The sequence below is a fragment of the Squalius cephalus genome, assembly GCF_949319135.1.
Source record: "Squalius cephalus genome assembly, chromosome: 21".
Taxonomy (NCBI): Eukaryota; Metazoa; Chordata; class Actinopteri; order Cypriniformes; family Leuciscidae; genus Squalius; species Squalius cephalus.
The window spans coordinates 12,933,118-12,954,792 of record NC_137142.1 but is presented as its reverse complement, the minus strand read 5'-3'; the positions used below and the strand labels follow the sequence as shown (position 1 = coordinate 12,954,792).

The 21,675-nt window shown below is 36.9% G+C and overlaps 2 protein-coding genes across 2 annotated transcripts; one reads left to right on the top strand and one right to left on the bottom strand.

Moving 5' to 3' along the window:
• Window positions 1–48: 48 nt before the first annotated feature.
• Window positions 49–4,533, bottom strand: morn4 (MORN repeat containing 4). The gene is made up of 5 exons (XM_079855870.1): window positions 4,384–4,533; window positions 3,915–3,993; window positions 3,213–3,327; window positions 2,984–3,093; window positions 49–2,180 (listed from the first exon to the last, which is right to left on the bottom strand). Exons 2-5 carry the CDS (start codon window positions 3,979–3,981, stop codon window positions 2,032–2,034), a joined length of 441 nt encoding a protein of 146 aa, XP_079711996.1. The 5' UTR covers window positions 3,982–3,993; window positions 4,384–4,533; the 3' UTR covers window positions 49–2,031.
• Window positions 4,534–17,594: 13,061 nt separating this feature from the next.
• On the top strand, window positions 17,595–21,216 carry nkx1.2la (NK1 transcription factor related 2-like,a; the record flags this gene model as incomplete). The annotated part of the gene is made up of 2 exons (XM_079856342.1): window positions 17,595–17,916; window positions 20,615–21,216. The coding sequence occupies exons 1-2, from the start codon at window positions 17,703–17,705 to the stop codon at window positions 21,214–21,216; spliced, it is 816 nt and encodes a 271-aa protein (XP_079712468.1). The 5' UTR covers window positions 17,595–17,702.
• Window positions 21,217–21,675: the final 459 nt, after the last annotated feature.

Genomic DNA, 21,675 nt, shown 5'->3' with positions numbered 1-21,675 from the left:
CAGGATGGTTGGCACTATATATCATTTGTGTATGGACAATTTGAATAGAAGTTTCTAAAATGAGAACATTTTATTTGACTTTTGCATAACTCAAATTCAAATGAAACATATTTAACGTTCTAGTTTTGTCAATGGCTTATTGTGCCAGTACATGTTCATTGCTGTGCATAGTTTCCTGATGCATCAGATGACACAGCTTCGGATGGAGGAAACTGATATGGCACATACGTCATCTGTGCTTTATTATATAATGACAATTCGACAGACAGAGACTAAAAGCAAACATTGAATATTTGATTAATATATGATTGTTTATGAATAAACAGTCCAGCTTTTTTGCTTTGTAGTTAGTTACTCAGTGTGTTTTGCTGCTGTATTAGAGATGTAATCCATGGCCTGGCTCATCCAGTTTCCAAACTGATCTCTTGGCCTGGCGTCATGAAGGGTTTCCCTGTGTCACTGGCAGCCTCGCTGATAGAAACAACACAGTGTGCCTGTGAATCATTTGTTTAAAACGCTCAGTTGTTCTATGATTAGAAAGCTTTTAGTCACACACTGCAGTGATCTCAGTTAGCGCTTGAAGCACTGGATAAGTGCTCGGTGACATTCTGTGTCCTGTAAATACTGTTAACTTAATCTTGAGACATGGAATAACAGGCTACATGTTTAAATATAAAAGGTTACGTATGCTTTCAAATCGCTCTCGCGGTTCTTTGATGTCATACTTCGATTGGTCAAGCGCAGCGCCACATGAAGTCGAACACACCTAATGAATTCTGAAGGGTCATGTGACTCTGAAGACCGGAGTCATGGCTGATGAAAATTCAGCTGTAATAAATTACATTTAAAATATATTAAAATGGGTAATTTGGGGTTTTAATAATATTTCCGAATATTACCATTTGTATTTTGTGCTGCGTGAAATAAATGCAGCCTTGGTGAACATATTTCTTTCAGAAACTTTTGAACAGTAGTTTATGTAACAGTCTCATATAAATGATTGTCCTCCATAAGATTTGAATATACTATGAATATAAGCATGACAAAAAAAATATGCAGCAGAATGAAGATTAGGTGACTCTTTTCTGACTTTTATTTCACTTTATTTTTCATGTCAGTCTTGATTCTCTGCTCAAATAAATAAATAACAGTGCAAAATTATTTTTGGTGTCAGTATATTTTAGATGATAGTGACTAAGGCTTCTGTCTGACACTGCGGATGAAAGGAACACTGAACCGTTAGCAGTCAGTTCGGAAAATAAAGTGTAAACACCTAAATCAGTCATCAAACATTTGGAGTGAATCTGCCCAATACATTTGAAATAATTTCAAGTAGTTTTCTGTGATGTACATGAGCAGTACAACTAAAACCGTTATTTCACAATATCGAATGTGTTAGTAAATCATATGTACTCATTTTAAATGAGTGAAATTAACAAATAAATAAAAAATTAAGACAAGTAGCTGAAACCTTTCCCTCGCCACTGTTGCACATCGGTAACAAGAAAGATTTGAATCCAGCAATACTGACATTTAATGCAATAACTAAGGCAAATGTGCAATAAAGACAATATTGATTTGTAACACAAACAGCTACAATAGTAAAGATAAAGTCAAACATACTGTAAGTGATACAATCGCAGAAGCAGACTGACAAAGGCAAATTGAGTTCATTTACCACATTGACCACATTTCCGTGCCTGCAGAGCCTCTGATGGTGACTTGAGTTTATCCGTGCCTCCATAACAAACGTCCATCATTTTGTGATGTTTTAAGCCACAGAGGAAACCAAGGCAGAGCAACAATGTGAGTGAAATAGAGACGTGAGGAATGGAAACGCTTTCATCCGTCCCTGAGGGTTTGATGGGTCTCACATTTTGTTTGAGCTCTGTTGTGTGGTGAAGGCAGAGATCACCCCTGAACGCAGATCCACAATCAGATTTGCTCGTTTTACTAGTGACTGTACAGTCCGTAATGTACTGGGGGGGGGGGTGGCCTGAGTTAGGGGGTGCTCTCACTGAGGTCAGTTTGTCATACAGAGAGGCTGCGGGCAGTGGATGCCGAGTTCTTGGCTCTCTGCACCACAGCCTGACACTTTTCACGTTTCAGAAGCTTGTTGTTCTCAAACACTCCCTCGTTCCGCGGAGCACCATGGGAACCATCTGGGAAAGTCAGCAGTCCTATGGAAATAAGACCACATTTATCCATGCTATAAATCTAAACAAACACAGGCACGCTCGAAAGCTGTAAAATGACCGTAACCCTACTAGGGGTGTAACGATACCCTCATGTCACGATACGATACATATCACGATACTGAACTCACGATACGATATTATTGCGATACTCCAAGACATTTGGTAAAAGGTTAACAAAAAATGTACTGTTGATTAAAATGATAAATTTGGTATTATATTGTGGGTGTAAATGAATAGGTTTGGACTTGGTGCTGGTAACCCAATGCACAGGACAATGGTGACACCAGAATAAAACAATTAATGATATGCTTACACTCTGTCACTGACTAGATATCTTTCAAATAATGTAGGCCACTTTTTACTGGTAACATAAGATATTTGGCTTAATTAGGACCCACAAATATTTCCCTATTGCATTATTATACATTTATAGTAGTTTAATGTAGTAATGACACTAAAACTCTGTGAACTTAATTTTATGTAATTTTCATTTTGGATGTAATATTCACAATACAGATTGTCACTATCCACGATACATATTGTTGCATTTTTGTATTGCGATGTACTGTGACCTCCTGAACGCATCACTGCACTGCGCGTGTGCAAGAAACTGTTGAATCCGATTGAGAAAAAAAGTCTGATTCAAGCATTTACATGCTTAATTTTTTCCTGTTGATTAGATTATTTCAGGTCACCACTATCAATCCAATAGGAATTTCATTCGGATCGAGCTCAGCCTTCCTATTGTATAAGTATCTATTGTAAAATTAAAGTGGAGTATTTACCATGTCCTTCTACACGGCCACTTTTGAATTCCCCTTCAAATTTCATCCCGTCAAACCTGCTGAAGATTCCGACACCTTGGAATTTTCCCTGGGCAAATTCACCCTCGTACCTGTTGTTAAGAAACGGTGTTGTTTTCCATGTAACTAGTCTTGCAGTATCACTGGCAATGTGCTCATCTCAGTTTAAGTAGGTACGCATCAAAATTAATCTGATCACACGGTCACTCACCTGGATCCATCGGGAAAGACTAACACCCCTGATCCGTGGAACAGGCCATTCTCAAAGTGACCTTTATAACAGGTGCCATCGGCAAACTTCAGCTCGCCCTTACCGTGCCTCCGACCTGAATAGAAAACACATTCCTTCATACCTTAACATGCAATATACTAATTCTATGGACCACCACCATTTCTACATGTTATGACAGAAATAAACCTTTTTTTAATAAGGTTTCACATCTGTGTCCCTTGTCAGCACTGTCAGATATACAGTACAACTGAAATCAGTCATGCTTACATTTTCTGTAGCAATTATAGTATGTCATCCAACACCCAAATTATATATAAAAAAGACAATTTACATTGTTTTAAGTCAGTCGGTAGCTGACAATAGAATAATGTACGAGTTGTCAATACTGTTAAGTATAGAATAGAATATTTAGATAGAATCGTGTTCATGACATCACATAAGAATAATCCTCCAAAATAATTCCATAATACATAACCTATTCATTTTGAATATAGCCTTTATTATGATGTAATTGAATAAATTATGAAATATGGAGCAAAAATGTAATTGTACTTTTGACAAATAGAAAATAAGTAATGAATAAAAGTACAGCATTTGAAACACGTGACGACCTGCCCCATTTATGAAAAAGAAATATCCTGAGAATTCAAAAGTAATTGCAAAGTGTAAGAAAATGCTTGCCTTCCTTCCATTCTCCGGTATATTCTTCTCCACTGGAATAAGTGAAGGAGCCCCTGGTTAATGTCATACCTCCACCAAACTGCAGACAAAACAAATGAATATTAAGAATATTAATTAACATAATATAATCAATAAATGATAAACAGAGGTAGACCAAACCAATCATTTCATATATTTATGTATAATAAAAATAATAATGAATAGGACATCACCTATGCCCACACACAAACCTACAGTAGCTATTGTGTGCCGTATAATGCTCGGTCTAATAAAGAATAACCCATGCTAGTTCACTTTCACCCAGCACTGTATAATTAATAGTGTAACGCATCATTAACACTGAAAACGGTCAAACATTTACGGACTGAAATAAAGCAGCGGCGGCGATGACGTCACCCCGCCTCTTTTTCGCAGCCCGTGTAAACCCGCGCGCTGTGTACTAATTTCATTAGAGGGAGATTTCATTTACCTGTAATGTTTCTGTGCAGTCTCAAGAGCATGAAACCCTTCGCTTTGTTCAGCGGATCTGTGGAGAAAGAATCGGGTTCTGGCTCGCAGCAGTCGCCGGTCTTACGGTTCCTCTCTCTGAATCTCTCTCTCCCCTCGAAGATCTCGCGTTGTTTTACTGTGTGCTTTTCTCAGCGGTGGATGTGGAATGAGCGCTGATTGGCTGATCAATGGCTGGGAATGTGGTCTGTGAAGTGATATGGACTCCTCAGTGTTGTTTACTAAGGCATGTGTCACTGTTACTACTTCTCATTTTAGGGTTAGTTATTTTGAACAAACCACTTTTTTGACTCGAGGCAATAATTAGCCGTCCAGAACACCCTGTCAACCGCTTAGCAACAACCTGTCAACCACAGGTTGAGAAGGTGACATGAATTGTTAATCTAGTTTATATTTTGAAGTAGCAGTATCTTATGCTTAACAGTGCAATAAAAGAAAAAAGAAAAACGTTTGAGAAACAGATTTGACAAATAAACTCAAACATGTCCAAGGGGCCAGTAAAACATTTTAACTAGGTCTAAAGTAAGTTTCAACTTCCTGAAAGTCTTATTTGTTTGTCATTGAGCGGAATATTTTGAGGTATATGCTGTATAAACACGTAGTGTTGGCAGGAATTTACATTTCATGGTATTAGCCCATGGTTAGCCTAGGCTAGTTTAATTTACCATTCTGTGACCTGTGTTTGCTACATAGCCTAGGTGGCTAAGACATTTCATTTATTTGATTAGTAAGCAATTTGAGCTAGAAATTGCCCTGGAAGTAACATTTGTTAACAAGTGACAAAAGATGAATTACAGTTACAGCACCTTCCCCATACCTTTTTGGCATTTTAATTAACACATTATTTGGTGCTTAATGAACCTCTTTTTATTAGTGAGGACTAGCACAGTTGTCTGAGGATCTTGATCCTCACAGTTAACATTTTCTCAGAGTGGATTCAATTTTTGCACTAGCACATACTGTGTAGGTTTAAAGATTACACACTATATAGAACTGTACCTTATATCGATTAGCGGGGCATGTTGGGTAAGTTGTCACAGTTTGCTGTTTATTGACTGATTCAAGACTGATGCCTTTTGTTGAAATATTAGATATTTTATTTTCAGTAAAATCACTGTATATTTTTGTTCAATAATATTTTTTTCTTTTTTATAATGGATTTTGAGAGAATTGTATGTTACTAATTAATATAAATGCAATAATTGATATTTTTTCCCCATTTAAAATAATAAGATATTCTTTTAATTTTTTTTTTCAAATTAAAGCTGTATTTCATGTTAAGATAGAGACAGTGCCTTTAAAATCCAACTTTTGAAGGCAGATTAGTGTCATCTGGTTGGAGTAAAAAAAGACAAACATCTGTAATGTCATGGTGTATGTTGGTGTATGATTCCTATACACTATATTAGGGCTGTCAAAATATTAATTGCGATTAATCGCATCCAAAATAAAAGTTTGTGTTTACATAATATATGTGTGTGTACTGTGTATAATTATTTTGTATATATAAATACACACACATGCATGTATATATTTTAGAAATATTTGCATACATATACTGTATATATATTTATATAGTTTATATTATATATAAATATAATTTTTTATATATAAATAACACATTTTTCTTAAATATTTACATGCATGTGTGTGTATTTATATATACAAATTTAATTATACACAGTACACACACATATATTATTAAAAACAAGCTTTTATTTTGGATGCGATTAATCGCGATTAATCTTTTGACAGCCCTAATATATATATATGGCTATATTAAGAGGCTTGTAAATTCTATATTAGTTTTTAGACATAAAACCTACTTTTATTAGGTTGCGGATTTGGATATTTATTTAGACAAGACTACTTTTTGTCAAGGTTTAGATATTTTTTGGTTTGAAATGCTGATTTGAAGTGTCAGTTTTTCCATTACTTTAACTATAGTCAAGCCTGAACACGGAGAAAGACACCTTGTTACATAGGATAACATCAAAATTCAATACAGATGTAGCTTACCAAATTTAAAAGGATTTTCTTTTATCAGAGCTTAATCAATCTGGGTCTGATCTGATTTTAACGACTTATTTGAGTCTTCTGGCTCAGTTCTGCCATATTGTTATACAGCCGTACCCCTCCGGTCAATTTTAACATTGAGCTCATTTTTTTGTACATTTGGAGTGCTGTCAGTACAGAGAACAACGACAAAAATCGGTGTTGCCTACACTGTGTTATCCTCTTTTTAAAATTTGCACCCTGTTGACTTCAATGGGGCAAGTTTTAAACCTGCTTTTAGCCTCTTAACATCATTGATGTGTCATTACAAGTGCACATCCATGTGAGTGATTCCTTCAGAGTGAACGCGGGTCAATCTGACTGCAGTAGATGTGAAAGATATGGATAAAAATGATGTTTATTCAGCCAGCGCACATACCTGTGTTTACATCCTGTTTTCGGTCGAAGCCCACAGTAGTCGATTGTCGAGTTCACGCGCATAGGTTTAGTACGTACGATCATGCGCCCGAACTCGACAATCGATTACTGTGGACTTAAACCAAAAACAGGATGTAAATACAGGTATGTGCGCTGGCTGAAATAACATCATTTTTATCCATATCTTTCACATCTACTGCAGTCAGATTGACCCGCGTTCACTCCGAAGTAATCACTCACATGACCTGTGCACTTGTAATGACACATCAAGGATGTTAAGAGGCTAAAAGCAGGTTTAAAACTTGCCCCATTGAAGTCAACAGGGTGCAAATTTTAAAAAGAGGATAACACGGTGTAGGCAACACCGATTTTTGTCATTGTTCTCTGTACTGACAGCACTCCAAATTTACAAAAAAAAAATGAGCTCAATGTTAAAATTGACCGGAGTTCTCCTTTAAAGTATGTGTGTATAATAGTGTGTTGTGTGTGTAAGTGAGTGTGTGTGTTTGAGTGTGTGTGTCTGTTTTGTACTCTTACCCCTGGTTTCACAGACAAGGCTTAAGTCTAGTCCCAGACTAAAATGCATGTTTGAGTTGTTTTAACTGAAAGCAACTTGCACTGACATATCTTAAAATGTCTGTGCCTTTGTTTTGTCTCAAGGTTCACACCAGCAATGTTTTATTCTAAGGCACGTTTATAAGCTACTTGAATGTCCTAATTGAATTAAGGTCTAATCTAGGCTTAATCTAAGCCCTGTCTGTAAAACCAGGCCTTAATGGTTTAGAATGTAACCCCTTCCTTGCTGTCCCTTTTTTTTTTTTTTTTTTACTGCAACTTGATATAGAGTTTCACCCCTTTACTGCGGTGAGTTTTTTTTCTGCATCGTAGATGATTTGTAGATTAAGTGTGACTATTTTTTTAACGACCATTTAGCTTTTTCGAATCAAGTCCCATTTTGTTTTGTTTTTTTGTTCACATAGCTACTGCCACAAAAGTCAGGATTTTCATACCATTCCAATGAAGGTATTTTTACAATTTCTCAGTCAAAAATGACTGCACAACACCAGATGGTTAATACAATTACAATATATTAAACACATGTGACAACTTGCCCAACCTAATATTTTTTTTTAAATCTCCTTGTTCTGAGAACACAACCTTTTGATTGAAACCTACCCACTTATTGCCGGTTTTTGCTTTTTGCATGGCTTTATCATCTTCACTTTATTTTTACCTCTTACATTTACTGAGACATAATCATTGTGACAACTAGCCCCAGTTTCCCCTATAGTGAAGTACTCTCTCTCTCTTTTTTCCTCTCTCAGGCCATTTAAACCTGACCTGTGTCATTGCATCCTGCAGAGATTTGAACGCATATGCCCTGACAGCTGATCTCTTCATAAAACACAGCACCACAGGGAGCCGTTTATGACCGACGCCATAAACACCAATAGGTTGGTAATGAGAAATGTCGATAAAAATCTCACCCTGGAGATCTATTACCTTTAATGTTAAAGATGAGTGGTTCTTCTCGCTTCCAAACAACAAGAATCCCATGTCTTAAATACGGTGCAATATATCAAACGCTGTGACAACTATGACCACGCATTGTGTTTGCATGTAAGCAAGATAAAAAATATGGAATAGCTAAAACCATATACTAATTGTAAGGTAATTGATTGTCTATAGAAGTTTTCAAACTTCATTGCTTTAACCTAAAGACCGTGAACAAACACTCACACCGTATAATGGGGTATAATTTGGTCTCTGATGATTGTCCTTCACTGGTAGTAAATCAGCATGGCAATAATGCCCCAGGGAAATGGGCAGTTGAGTCCATATGCCCCAGAGTCACAGGATGGGCCCTGCAAGCATCACTACACATGAGTGCCCATCCAGCACAACATGAGGACTGACCACACTACGAGCACACATCAGTGCGATATAGAGTCTGCTCTCCTTGCAAGAAAAATCGCAAAGGTCAACTTCTAAAGCAGGAAGGATGGTGGAACAGAGGATGTTGACGAGGGTCGTCTCACTGACCGAGCCTAAATTGACCTATAATTCTCTGCAAGCCATAACATATGAGTAAAGTTTGTCGTACGTGATCGGTGCATCCAACATCAAGGTTAGAGAAGTCACGCTATCACACTCCGGCTCTAAATCTCCAGTCCCCGAGTGGAGAGAGGCTTTTATTTCATAAGCAATTGCATTATCCATTAATCTGCCCTCTTTGTGATAAAAAAAGATAGGATTATTAAAGGACATATTTTTCGCAGCAAATCAAAATTTTCTTTCATCTGTCAAGGCCAGAGCCAATCAAATGCATTATTTTTACTTGGGTGTCAGCCATTATTTATAGCTTTATTTCTCAACAATTAGGCAGTCTAGAAATTAGGATATCTTGATGTCATAAATTGGTTTAGGTGATATTTTACCTCAATGGATGTTCTTTTTCGATTTTATATCCTCCTGAGACCCCCCCCCCCCCCCCCCCCCCACATGAGAAAAGAACTAAAAATGATATTTTATTCATATTTTATGCATATGTTATGCTATGTCCTCTGTTTTAAACCACCAATCAATTTTTAGGTTTCTGGATTTTATATAGGCCTACCAAACTTTGTAAAAAGATGATTCTCAACTATGAAATATATAACAGAATGATTTGATATACCATTTTGCTTTATGCAAGTAAAATAGCCATAAGCGGGTTTTCCCATTTTATACAATGTATCTATCTAATTTGCATATTAATGTGTTCTTGGGGCAACATGTAATGAAAAAAATAATAATGGGAGTAGTAATTGGCAAGATTTTCATAATAATATCTAATATTTCATAGGAATATTGAAATTTCTATCTCTATTCAATTGTTGTGTCTCCCAAAATGCCTGATAAACATGATTTAAGTCCTGATGTCCTCTACAGTGTACATGTAAGAAATCGATGTTTTGTTTCGTAACAGAAAGTCATATTTTGATTGGAAACCCCATAACATTTTCCTGGTCTTCATTTATGACAAACCATTCAAAAATTTTGATTTAAGTGATAATTACAAAATATTATCATATTTCCATAAGAGTGTTACATTTGATCACTAAAGTAATGTCAGTCATTTTTAAAGTCCAAGGAGAGTCAGTTGTGATTGTGAAACTCTGGAAAGCCCTGAATGTGCTCTTTACAGGACATCCACACTTAAAACTGTGACATGTATGATGTCAGAGAACTTCACTAAAATATAATGTCCACTACAGAGGACAAAAGTCTATTCCTATTTTTTGGTAAACACCTAAATACACATAACTTTATACTGTTGCGTGTGCATAAAGGAGGTGTTAGTGCTATAATTAATATTTATTTTATTATGTCTTAGATGTATGTCTTGGATCTTAGAGTCATATTTGGGACATTTTATCAGAGAAATATCTCATCATAATTAGAGATTCCTTTCAATTATAGGAATTTGTATTTAAAATGTCTACCAAAATTTACTAAATGGATTAGCATATACTACGCTACATTCTTGTAGCCACGCACAGACCAAAAATATAAATGTTTGAAACATATGAGCGCAAGGTCAAGAGGAGAACAAATGATCATCTGCAGTGTTGTTTTAAGGTTACATTTTACAGTAAACAAGAAACATGCACACGTTCGCACACCTTTCGCTTGTGGCACAGCCGTAGACCTTCCTGGGTGAAAAAGAACAATTAGAGGAGAAATGAGAGCAGAATCACTGGGGGAAATGGCTGGTGAAGACTTTATTGATTAGTAAGGACTGCCTGATCTAGAGCTCAGTATAGCAATTATGCTGGTGTCAACAGAGAGCAAAGCTATGAAGGACCTTCACCTCAGCCGGAGTGTCTAAACACAGCATAATTATGATCATACATACATTATCCATGATGGGTATTTAACGGCAACTGAAATTAAATGATGCTTGAGTACTGGGACAAAACATGCAAAAGAACTGAAAAATTAGGGATATATTCATTTATGGTTTGATGCAACCTCCTTATATTTTAATTCATATATCGGACCCTCTGGCTGAAGACGGAATTTGTAACAGATTTTATAAATATTTTCATAAATTTTGGAAAGTCTTGGGAAATGGTAAGGGCAGCTGTGAAACCTTACAAACAGGACTCGGGACACAAGTAACCTTTATTTAAACAGGATAAAACTCAAAGTGTGACTTGAAGGCAGCAAAATACATAAGGACAAATCAAAAATAAATAAATCAAACAAGGTAAAACGGAATACAAATAATATAAAGTCAAGTAGAAGAATGTAGAACATGTTTTACGGGACATGTTGAATGGCTCCTCCCCCTTTTCAAATAGCCAATAGCATTTAGTTTTCCTCACTGACTGCAAGTCGTACTTGACAGCACCATGGAAGTGAATCCGAGCGCTGACGTTGGATTCAATAGTAGAGGTGTGAATAAATTCTGGCCATTTCATTCTTAACCAACGTTCAGTTGGAAAATGGAGTTAAACTCGAGCGTTTGAGCAACCGAACACACATCTCCAACCCATATTGCTCCGTGACGTGTCAACGGTCGCTTTGGTCATGTGGTATTTATAGCATAGGGGGCTGAGCTTTAGATTCTAGAGAACAATTGGACAGAAGATGTGATGAGAAGCTGAAGTCCGCGTGATGTCATAAAAATCTGTGATCCATTTTAGCGGTTTTGAATGCTTATATCTCCTAAAAGCGAATTTTTGTCATTGTTTTGGAACACATTCATAACCTTAAGGCTAACATATTCATACTAAAAACTAAAAAACGTAAATTTTGATTTCAGGAGGCTGATTTTTTACAAATCTTTACTAATATATTTTAATCTATATGAAGTATCTATTTAGTTATGTTCGAGGACAGCTGGTTTTATGGATAGTGAGTAATAATAATGAGATAAAAAAAAAAAGGTACATTTACAAAATGCTAGTTATCACTTCTGATTAATATCAAAATGAAAATGTTGCCTTTATTTTCTCATAATTGCAGATAAGATTGTGGGACGCGTATCGTCCCATGTCTCGAGAAACAGTGCTTGCCCATTAAGCTGCAATGCAGGCATTTTTAAAATGCATTACCAACAAATCAATCTGAAGGTGAGGGAACCGTTGGATGATTCGGGAGTGTGTTGAAGGGACAAACACAATCTGTTTCCTCCACAAATAGAGATGAATTCAGTTCTGCCTCCTTCCACTCCATCAGCCATGCCTGGCCAGGTCTGCCCAGTGTCTCTCGCTCTCCGAACAGCCATAACCATTAATCCCAGACACCCTATTTATACTGCCTAATTGTGATGAGTATGAATTATCAATTATAGTGAGTACCTAATTGCCCTTCATAAAGTCAGCCTCCCCTGGCTTTAAAGAGGGCTGTTTAAATGTTACTAATAGCTCTCTTCTTTACATGGAGAATATATCTTCATTTTTGAGCTCGCCGAGCATGAGAGTCGCTCGTAATTTAAAGGGGCAATTGAGGAACGGCGTGCAGGTGGTTCCAGGGGGACTCGTTAAGATTTAATGAATTATGATGCGACCTTCTGCGAACAATGAGCAATCAATGCAAGCGCTGAGTGACAGAACATCACATCGACTGCGGCCCATAACCTTAAACCGTGTGTAATTCTTTCTTTTATGCTCTACATTAGCAGCGCGCTAACCCAAGTGTCCATTGACTGAAGACTCTGTATGCTGCAGTACTGAAGGCATCCTGTCTCTCTGTGTAGCATCTGGGGTTATACTCGATCTCAGCCAATGAAGTCTGGCGTCTCCGCATACATTTAGTGTGTGCATCTCTAAACACCTGACACAAAACATAGATGTGTGTGCATTTCCACTGTGACAGCTGCCAATAGAAGTATACACTGCTCGCAGATTCCTGTCATTTCTACTGACATTGAAAGGCCATGAAAGAGATGGCGGAAGGCAGAGGTAAATTCAGGTTTTCGGATAAGATTTTCTCTTACCCACCATCTCATAATTAGGGAATTACGTTTTAAGGAAGATAATTGTATTTGATGGCCATTTTTTTTTTTTTTTTTTGCATTTTATATTGCAAATTATTTATCATTTTATATTATTTTCCATCAGTCTCAATGCAGTTGTTTGGCAATGAATTCTATTTTATTATTCTATTCTATTCTATTCTATTCTATTCTATTCTATTCTATTCTATTCTATTCTATTCTATTCTATTCATCACCGGTGTCAAACTTTTCACCACTTTTTCCAAACACAACTTGTGTTTTTATTGACAATTTTTAGAAAATTCTATTCTCTGTTTGTTTCTTTCACAAACAGATGCCAATTCAATTCAGCTTGGGTTAAGATGCAAGGTTTTTTATTGTTTTATTTATTTAAGGAATTTTATTTTTACACTTTATTTTTAAACAATGCCATTTTATGTCATTTTCCACCAAGCTTGGTTTGGAAGTCAAATCTCTATTCTATTCTATTCTATTCTATTCTATTCTATTCTATTCTATTCTATTCTATTCTATTCTATTCTATTCTATTCAGCACTGGTGTCAAACTTTTTTCCCATCCACCACTTTTTCTGAACACAAATTGTGTTTTTATTGACAATTCTAAGAAGATTATTTTCTCCGTTTCTTTCTTCACAAACAAAGACCAATTCAATTCAGCTTAGGTTAAGATTCAAGGTATTTTATTTGTTTTATTTATTTAAAGATTTAGTTTTAAACAATGCCATATTATATAATTTTCATCCAGGCTTGTTTTTGAAGTCAAATATTCTATTCTATTCTATTCTATTCTATTCTATTCTATTCTATTCTATTCTATTCTATTCCCTATTCTATTCTATTCTATTCAGCACTGGTGTCAAACTTTTTTCCCATCCACCACTTTTTCTGAACACAAATTGTTTTTTTATTGACAATTCTAAGAAAATGATTTTCTCCATTTCTTTCTTCACAAACAAAGACCAATTCAATTCAGCTTAGGTTAAGATTCAATGTATTTTATTTGTTTTATTTATTTAAAGATTTAGTTTTAAACAATGCCATATTATATCATTTTCATCCAGGCTTGTTTTTGAAGTCAAATATCTAATCTATTCTATTCTATTCTATTCTATTCAGCACTGGTGTCAAACTTTTTTTCCATTCACCACTTTTTTCAAACACCACTTGTGTTTTTATTGACAATTTTAAGAAAATAATTTTCTCCGTTTGTTTCTTTCACAAACAGAGACCAATTCAATTCAGCTTAAGATTCAAGGTATTTTATTTGTTTTATTTATTTAAAGATTTTATTTTTAACAATGCCATTTTATGTAATTTTCCACCTGGCCCGGTTTGTCAAATTTAAATCAAATTTCTATTCTATTCTATTCTATTCTATTCTATTCTATTCTATTCTATTCTATTCTATTCTATTCTATTCTATTCAGAACCGGTGTCAAACTTTTTTTCCATTCACCACTTTTCTTGACAATTTTAAGAAAATTATTTCCTCTGTTTGTTTCTTTCACAACAGAGACCAGTTCAATTCAGCTTAGGTTAAGATTCAAGGTATATTATTACCTGTTTTATTTATTCAAGGAATTTCATTTTTAACCAATGTCATTGGATGTTCTTTTCCACCAGGCCGGGTTTGGAAATCAAATCTCTATTCTATTCAGAACCGGTGTCAAACTTTTTTTCATTCTCCATTTCTTTTTTTTTTCTTTTTTTTTACAATTTTAAGAAAATTCTTCTTATATTATGGCTGGATTCTCTGTAGTTGTCTCTTCTGTCTTTTGGCAGTTGTGTGATAGCTGTAATGTAAACATGTTTAAAGTCTGTACATGTTTAAGTGAACTGACCTTTACCTCAGGGAAAGTGTGTGTGTTTGTAAAAAGGGGGCCAATGTCCATGAATGTGTGACAGTGTCCCCTGGTGTAATTGCCCTCTTTTGCTATGATCCAGGCCCTTAACAAATCACCCAGCCACTTTCCACATCTGCTGTATGTCAGCATCTGCCAGACGCGCTCACCCGTCCCGGACGCTGCCAGCAAGCCTTCATTACGCCTGCTGCTGAACAGGTAGAAGCGTTTGTGCAATTACCAAACAGTGCTACCGACCTTGTGTTCGCCTAGACGTCCTAAAACATCGCTCTCACGTAATGCCCAAAAGTGTTGGTCTAATGATTTCTGTCCATTGTGTTTTTGACACATATGCTGCATATGCACAGTAATTGGCTTCCAGTTCCTTTTTGTTCATGTGTTTTATAGGATTCAAAGGCTTTCTTAAAGATGATTGTGAGCACTGTTTAACAAGTATTGTGCAATTTATTTTTTTAGACACATTTGAACAATTCTGTAAATGTAATGCTTTTAAATTCCATGCAATTAGTGCTCTTTTACTGTATTCTTAAACATGATTTTTGGTCGACTATGATTTGTATTTTCTGAAGGAAACGGGCAGCAGCATGAGGCAGCAAAATAATTCATAACATTTTAGATTAGATCAAGTTTTAGGCTTTGGTTCTGTATGAATGAAATGACTACACAAGAATCAACACATAGTTAAAGGCAGCTATAAATAGTTCAGTATATGCAACAATGATCAGAATAATCACAATTATGTATGCAAATATTAAGATGACTCCATCACCGTCAGCCAACTTTAATTTCAGATTTACTAAAAATAATAATTTACAAAACCAAAATAGCACATTTAAGGCTGAAATTATATCTTTTTTTAATGGAAAATCTGCAAGTGGTTCGGGATAAATTAACTAGAAATGTACCTGAACAGAACGCTCTAGGAAAATCAAAGCAATGCTGCTTTAAAGCACTCTAACAAGCATCACTTTTCAGAGACAGATTAAACTCTTTACACCCCTTGTAAGATTTTTAAAGTCTCTTTTCCCCATTTAAAGAGGCGAATCCACAGGATTTTAGTGCTCTGCAGTTGTAATCTTCAAAAGAGTGACATTTCAACAGTTTCCCATTCTATTGTCCGTCTGCACTCTGGATAGGATAAAGAGACAAAGTCAAACAAAGAGTACATGCCCATCCGTAAACAGAGCTCCACCTCGAGACGCGACTACATGAATGATTCGACATTTAGCAGACCTTCGCAGTGCTCTGATGAGTTTATTGGTCAGGAGGTGGGGACGCTGGAACAGTGGGGAAGTTTGCCCGTAAGTGTGCTCCTCTCCCCAAACAGTGCACCCATAGTTTTCCTCTTGTCCCCAGCAGCTGCTGTCCTCAATCTCTCCACCTTACCTCGTGTGTGTTCTTTATCTCCAGTACCTGAGTCTGTGCTGTGCCCCCTGGGCCACACTTTTGTGCTTTGGTCCTGTGTAAACAGATGTGCACAGTGTCAGGCCTACAGAGAGGAAGTTGTAAACTTGCAGGAAAGACTTCAGCCTCCTTTCTTATGGAGCTCGGTCAGTGCAAGCCACCGGGCTTAGACATGCTAATGCAAGCAAACAGTCCCTGTTCGGACAGTGATCGTCTGAAGTTTGACCATGTTACAACCACTAAATATACACTGCAGGCTGCCTGCAAAGCAGAAATGCACTGAATGGCAGCAGGGGAGGTGGAGTCGCTCTGTTTCATAAAAGAGGAATACACATCTGTGATCTGAGGTGTGGACAGGGTTTAGATATGGTGCATGTGTGTTTGTGGTTTTCTGCAAATTTACTTGTCTTTTTGATCTACAGTGAGTATTTGCACATTTAAAGCTGCGTACATTTTTTTTTTGAATATCTAACTTGTGGATATTGGCATTTTTGTTGTTACCTTTTTTGGACGTATGAAGTTAGTTCACCTCAGATTCACACGGTGTAGTTAATCTTCGTCTTCCTTTGAAATAAATGAAATTTGGGTGGATATTTTAAAGCAATTAGAAAGAGTTAGTACAACCAAAATGGAAAATTTTGTCATTAACTCACCTTTAAAAAACCTGTATGATTTTCTTCTTCTGTGGGACACAAAAGGAGATATTTTGAACAATGATGTGGTCCAAACAATATTTAACTCCATTGACTTTCAATGGAAAACAAGAAAAACACTAAGCCTTTTTCAAAATGTCTTTTGATGGCAGACTTGTCATTTTTATGTAAACGATCCCTTTAAGTGTGGCCCCTGTAAATATCTCAGGCTTTTATATATTGTACGGAATCAGCTTTATTTTAATGTATGTATTTTGGGGAACTGAATAAGAGAAGTATAAATCACTAGCAGTAACAGTAGCGCCTCATTTATCAGTGCCGGACACACATTTATTGATCTATCACAAGCTTTGGCAGATAGATACTGAATGGCTTATTAGCTATTGACTCCATGAAATAAGCCAACACACTGCACTGACTCCATATAATACATAATTTATTTGCCAGAAGAAAAATATTTCACAGCAATATTGGTTGTTTAATTGAGGGATGCAATGATAATATTTCTCATTTGTTACTGAAACTGCTAGTTTTTGAATAATTTTCGACAGAAATCACACTTTGGTATTATAGGCTACAGCTCACCCAAGAACATTATACTGTGTAAAAATGTTCTCGTATGTAAACGTACAGTGCAAACGAACAGTTGTTTAGATGCAACAGTTTCTTGAGTTATGCCACTTGTCATCCTGGGAACTTGTCCATATTGTATTGATTGAAATGAGCGCAGTTTTAAGTACTGAATGCTCTCAGCCAATCGAAAGGGATCCCGTTAAACGCTCGTGTTCACGCGTCTCCTCTAATGGACCTGTTAAAGAGCTCGAGCACACCTTCATCCACTGACATGCGATCCGACGAGGAGCTGCCTGCTTAGCACGAGAATACACAAATACGAGATCAGAAATACTACTGGAACTGCAAAATGCTTGAATATCAGGAGTCCGGGATGAAAACAACATCAGGTCATCGGATTTCCTTTTCGATTATTGACATACTGGATCCCAAAAAGTTTACAAGTAAAAGGACAGTAGCAGTATCAGAGGAAGAGCGGACATCATCTTCAGAAAATACAGAATTTGGAAGTTTGGAGGAACAGAGGACCGGGAAAGGATCGCTTTCCATCTGCAATAATATGGGTGAGAATGAATTACGATTTATAATAAAATCAGAATGAGAATTATTAGGTGACTTTAAAGCGGGTTAACTTTTGATTTATAAAAAATGCTTTTTTTGGCCGCAATTGATTGAGCTTCATCTCGCATTTTAAACAAAACACTTATGTGTAACTATAATTATGTAACAAATAATTCTTACGTGATACAGGCAGAGATCGAGCAGCTGTTACTTCTGACGTTGGCGACGTGTGTTCGCGCACTCTCGCTAACTTAATCCAACTTTTACCAAAACATTGTTCTGAAACGCTGTTGAAACATAATGTATAGCCTATTCTTACATGTTTAAAAAGCCTAATACATTTTTGAGACATACACAACCTTGTCGTTTGGGTCACCTTAGAGATGCAATATCCCATATAGGCTAATTGTGAATGAAAAAACAACAAACACTAAATTCTTATTATTTTGAATAATAAATAATTGCAATAATTAATAGAGCTCTGATCTTATTATTATATAGCCTACTTATAATCTTACGCCTAGATTTGTATGAATTGTTTTCACATCTATATAGGCTAGTAAAAACGGTTAAACATAACGTTTTTCACTGTAGATCTCCTCATCTTTTGTGTAATGTTGCCTATCATTGTAGAATTTGACCTTACCATGAATCCCCTCATTTCCAAGACCGCGTTTTCTTTAAGCAGCCGCAGCTGAGTAAGTGATTGCCATTGGGACAGTCAGGGCAGATAATTGTTTAAATCGTCCCATTGAGGATGCCTGCGCTCACTTTGATCGATATCCCATTACTGGATGCTGCATATCTCCCTCCAGCAGCTTGCGGCTCCAAACTTCAAACCCCTGCCATGTCTGATCCCAAATATCGTTCGATTAAAACTTCCCTTTAAATAGATGACATTTATTGATCTGCCGACAAATATGAAACTCCATTAGCGCGTCATGGCTGGATGGCAGAGCTGGATTTAACTAGGGTTTCTTTCCGCAACATGACATTTGAGGCGATTTGTGATTTAGAAATTGTTGGGGGATTATGGTCCATTCCACGCCAGTCTTTCCTGGAAATCAGCGCACAGTACAGCCTCCCCCTATTCCTCTACAGGACTTTTAGCTACAGCGCTCCTCATTCATTCGTTTAATAGTCAGCACATTTATAGCTGCCAGTTACCCAAGACTTTCTTCAGCTCATTACATGCATAAGATTTATTTTGATAAGTAATTTCTTATCTACTGTTATTTTTATTTTTTATTGTAGGGCCTATTGAACTGTTCATTTTTGACCGCATTAGAATTATAGGCTACTATTAGGCTATACATCAGTTGAATTCTAGGCTATCTGAATTCTTGTCTGTACTTAAAGGGCCCTTTAGCCTACTGATAATTGGAAATTCTCCTTATTATTAGACCAATTCAAAACAATAATTAATATAAAAAAGCTTAATAATTGTATCCATAGCCTATGCATTTTCACCTATACAGGCGCTGTATAAAGCGTCTCGGATTTATAATTTTACTCTTAAATAAAAGCTCATTAATGCCAGCCAAAATACCAAACAGACCACCATATCAACACTGTCTTTCTGTCTGACTTTAAAGGGTTAGTTCACCCAAAAATGAAAATTATCCCATGATTTAACCCTCAAGCCATGTGTTTTTGACTTTCCTCTTTCAGCTAAACTTAATTGGAGTTATATTAAAAAATATCCTGGCTCTTCCAAGCTTTATAACGGGAGTGAATAGTAACTGAAGCCCCAAAAAAGTGGATCTCTCCATGATAAAAGTGCTCCACACGGCTCTAGGGGGTTAATAAAGGCCTTCTGAAGCGAAGCAATGTGTTTTTGTAAGAAAAATATCCATATTTATAACTATATAAACTATAATCACAGGCTTCAGGTAACGGCCGTACGCGAATCAAGCTCCGGCGTAAGAGTGACCTCTGACACGACGCATGACGTTTTGACGAACCCGGAAACACAGAGGATAGAGCAAAGCCAAATAGCGGTCACGAATTGCAAGTCTGAAGTGAGAATTTGTAAAGAGGAGCTTGAGTTTGTTAGCTTATTTGTTTGAACCGCAAGAGGGGTCTATCTCACCTAAGCTTACGCTATTACATCCTACGTCATACGTCGGGTCAGAGGTCGCTCTTCAGCCGGAACTAGACTCGTGTACGGCCGTAATCGGAAGCTAATGATCATACTTTAGAAACTTAAAAATATTAATGTTTTTCTTAAACTGCTTCAGAAGGCTTTTATGAACCTGCTGGAGTCTAATGGCTTACTTTTATTATGGATGGATGCACTTTTTTGGTTTTAAAAATATCAGTTACTGTTCACTTCCATTACTTAGCCAGGGTATTTTTTAATATAACTCTGATTGTGTTTGGCTGAAAGAAGAAAGTCATGTACAACTGGCTTGAGGGTTGGTAACCTACATTATGGGATGATTTTCATTTTTGGGTGAACTATCACTTTAATTAAATTAAACCTAACATTTTAAAACGGATTGAAACTTTCAGATAAGGCAAGGTCAAATGTGATAGTTTTGTTATTGATAATAGGCTACTAATAATAGGCCTAATAGATAAATTCATTTCCACTCTTGACTGGGGTTCCTCTTCGGTTTTACTAAAATGTTGGCTAATACATTTACTAAAAACATAACCTACCAGAAAGACACTTGACATATGGATTTTTACTGGCAGGAGATCAATCAGCTGATGACCATCAAAGCTGCGTCCGACTGCATCCTCCTGATCCCGATGTTGACTTGGACTCAACCAGCTCTCTGAGAAGCTTAAGATCGGGCTTTTCTCCTTGTGAAGATCCGGATGAAGCAGGTGAAGAGAGAATCACTCCAGCGCTGGATGATGTGTCGCGTCAGCGCCGGCGTCGCTCAGATCACAGCTGTGCGAAGCCGCGGCGCGCCAGGACTGCGTTCACCTACGAACAGCTGGTGGCTTTGGAGAACAAATTCCGTGCCACGCGTTATTTATCCGTATGCGAGCGACTAAATCTCGCGCTGTCCCTGAGCCTGACTGAAACCCAAGTCAAGATTTGGTTCCAGAACCGAAGAACCAAGTGGAAGAAGCAGAACCCTGGTGCCGAGAGTTCCCTGCAACCCGGCACAAACTCTCTGCCCAACATCAGCTCGACCTGTGGGTCCACATCTGCCCTCCACCCTACATTTAGCTCCGGGAACGTGATCTTTCATTCTGGCCCGGTGCACCTGGCATCTTCCGGTGGGCTCTTGCATCCGTTTTTGCCTGATGGCTTTCTTCAGCCAGCATTCTTTCCCCACTTATGAAGTCTGAAAGAAGGAATGATCATAGACTACGTGTTAATGTGAATTTATAAAGTGGATTACTTGTTCAATGATCCTCAACAGGATGGGATTGTTCTTGGCTTGATGTAATAATTGATTAGGCCTAACATGAGTTTAGATAAACTGTTTTCACTGACAGCTGTGAGCAGAAATATACATGTAGATAAGATGGACCAAACCCTGGGCCTCAAGAATGATAAATCTGAAAGATTCGCTCTCACAAATGCAATTTTAAGAACAGATGATCTGAGAATCTAATCATGGTCCACCCTGACAAACACCCACTTTAAATCTTAGAGCTGGATTGTATATATGTGTATCTTCTATTATTCGTGTTAGCAGTTTGATACGTCACTGTAGATTATAACATTCAATTATTTAAAGTCCCCCTTGTGGTGAAACCGCAAGCTTTAAATGTTGTTTATATGTCTATGTGGTGTT

Coding starts and splice junctions, on each gene's coding strand:
- morn4 (XM_079855870.1), bottom strand. CDS start 3,981: ATGACATTAACCAGGGGCTCCTTCACTTATTCCAGTGGAGAAGAATAT. Junction 3,094..3,212: donor GTCTTTCCCGATGGATCCAG/GTGAGTGACCGT, acceptor TCTTAACAACAG/GTACGAGGGTGAATTTGCCC. Junction 2,181..2,983: donor TGGCCGTGTAGAAGGACATG/GTAAATACTCCA, acceptor TTATTTCCATAG/GACTGCTGACTTTCCCAGAT.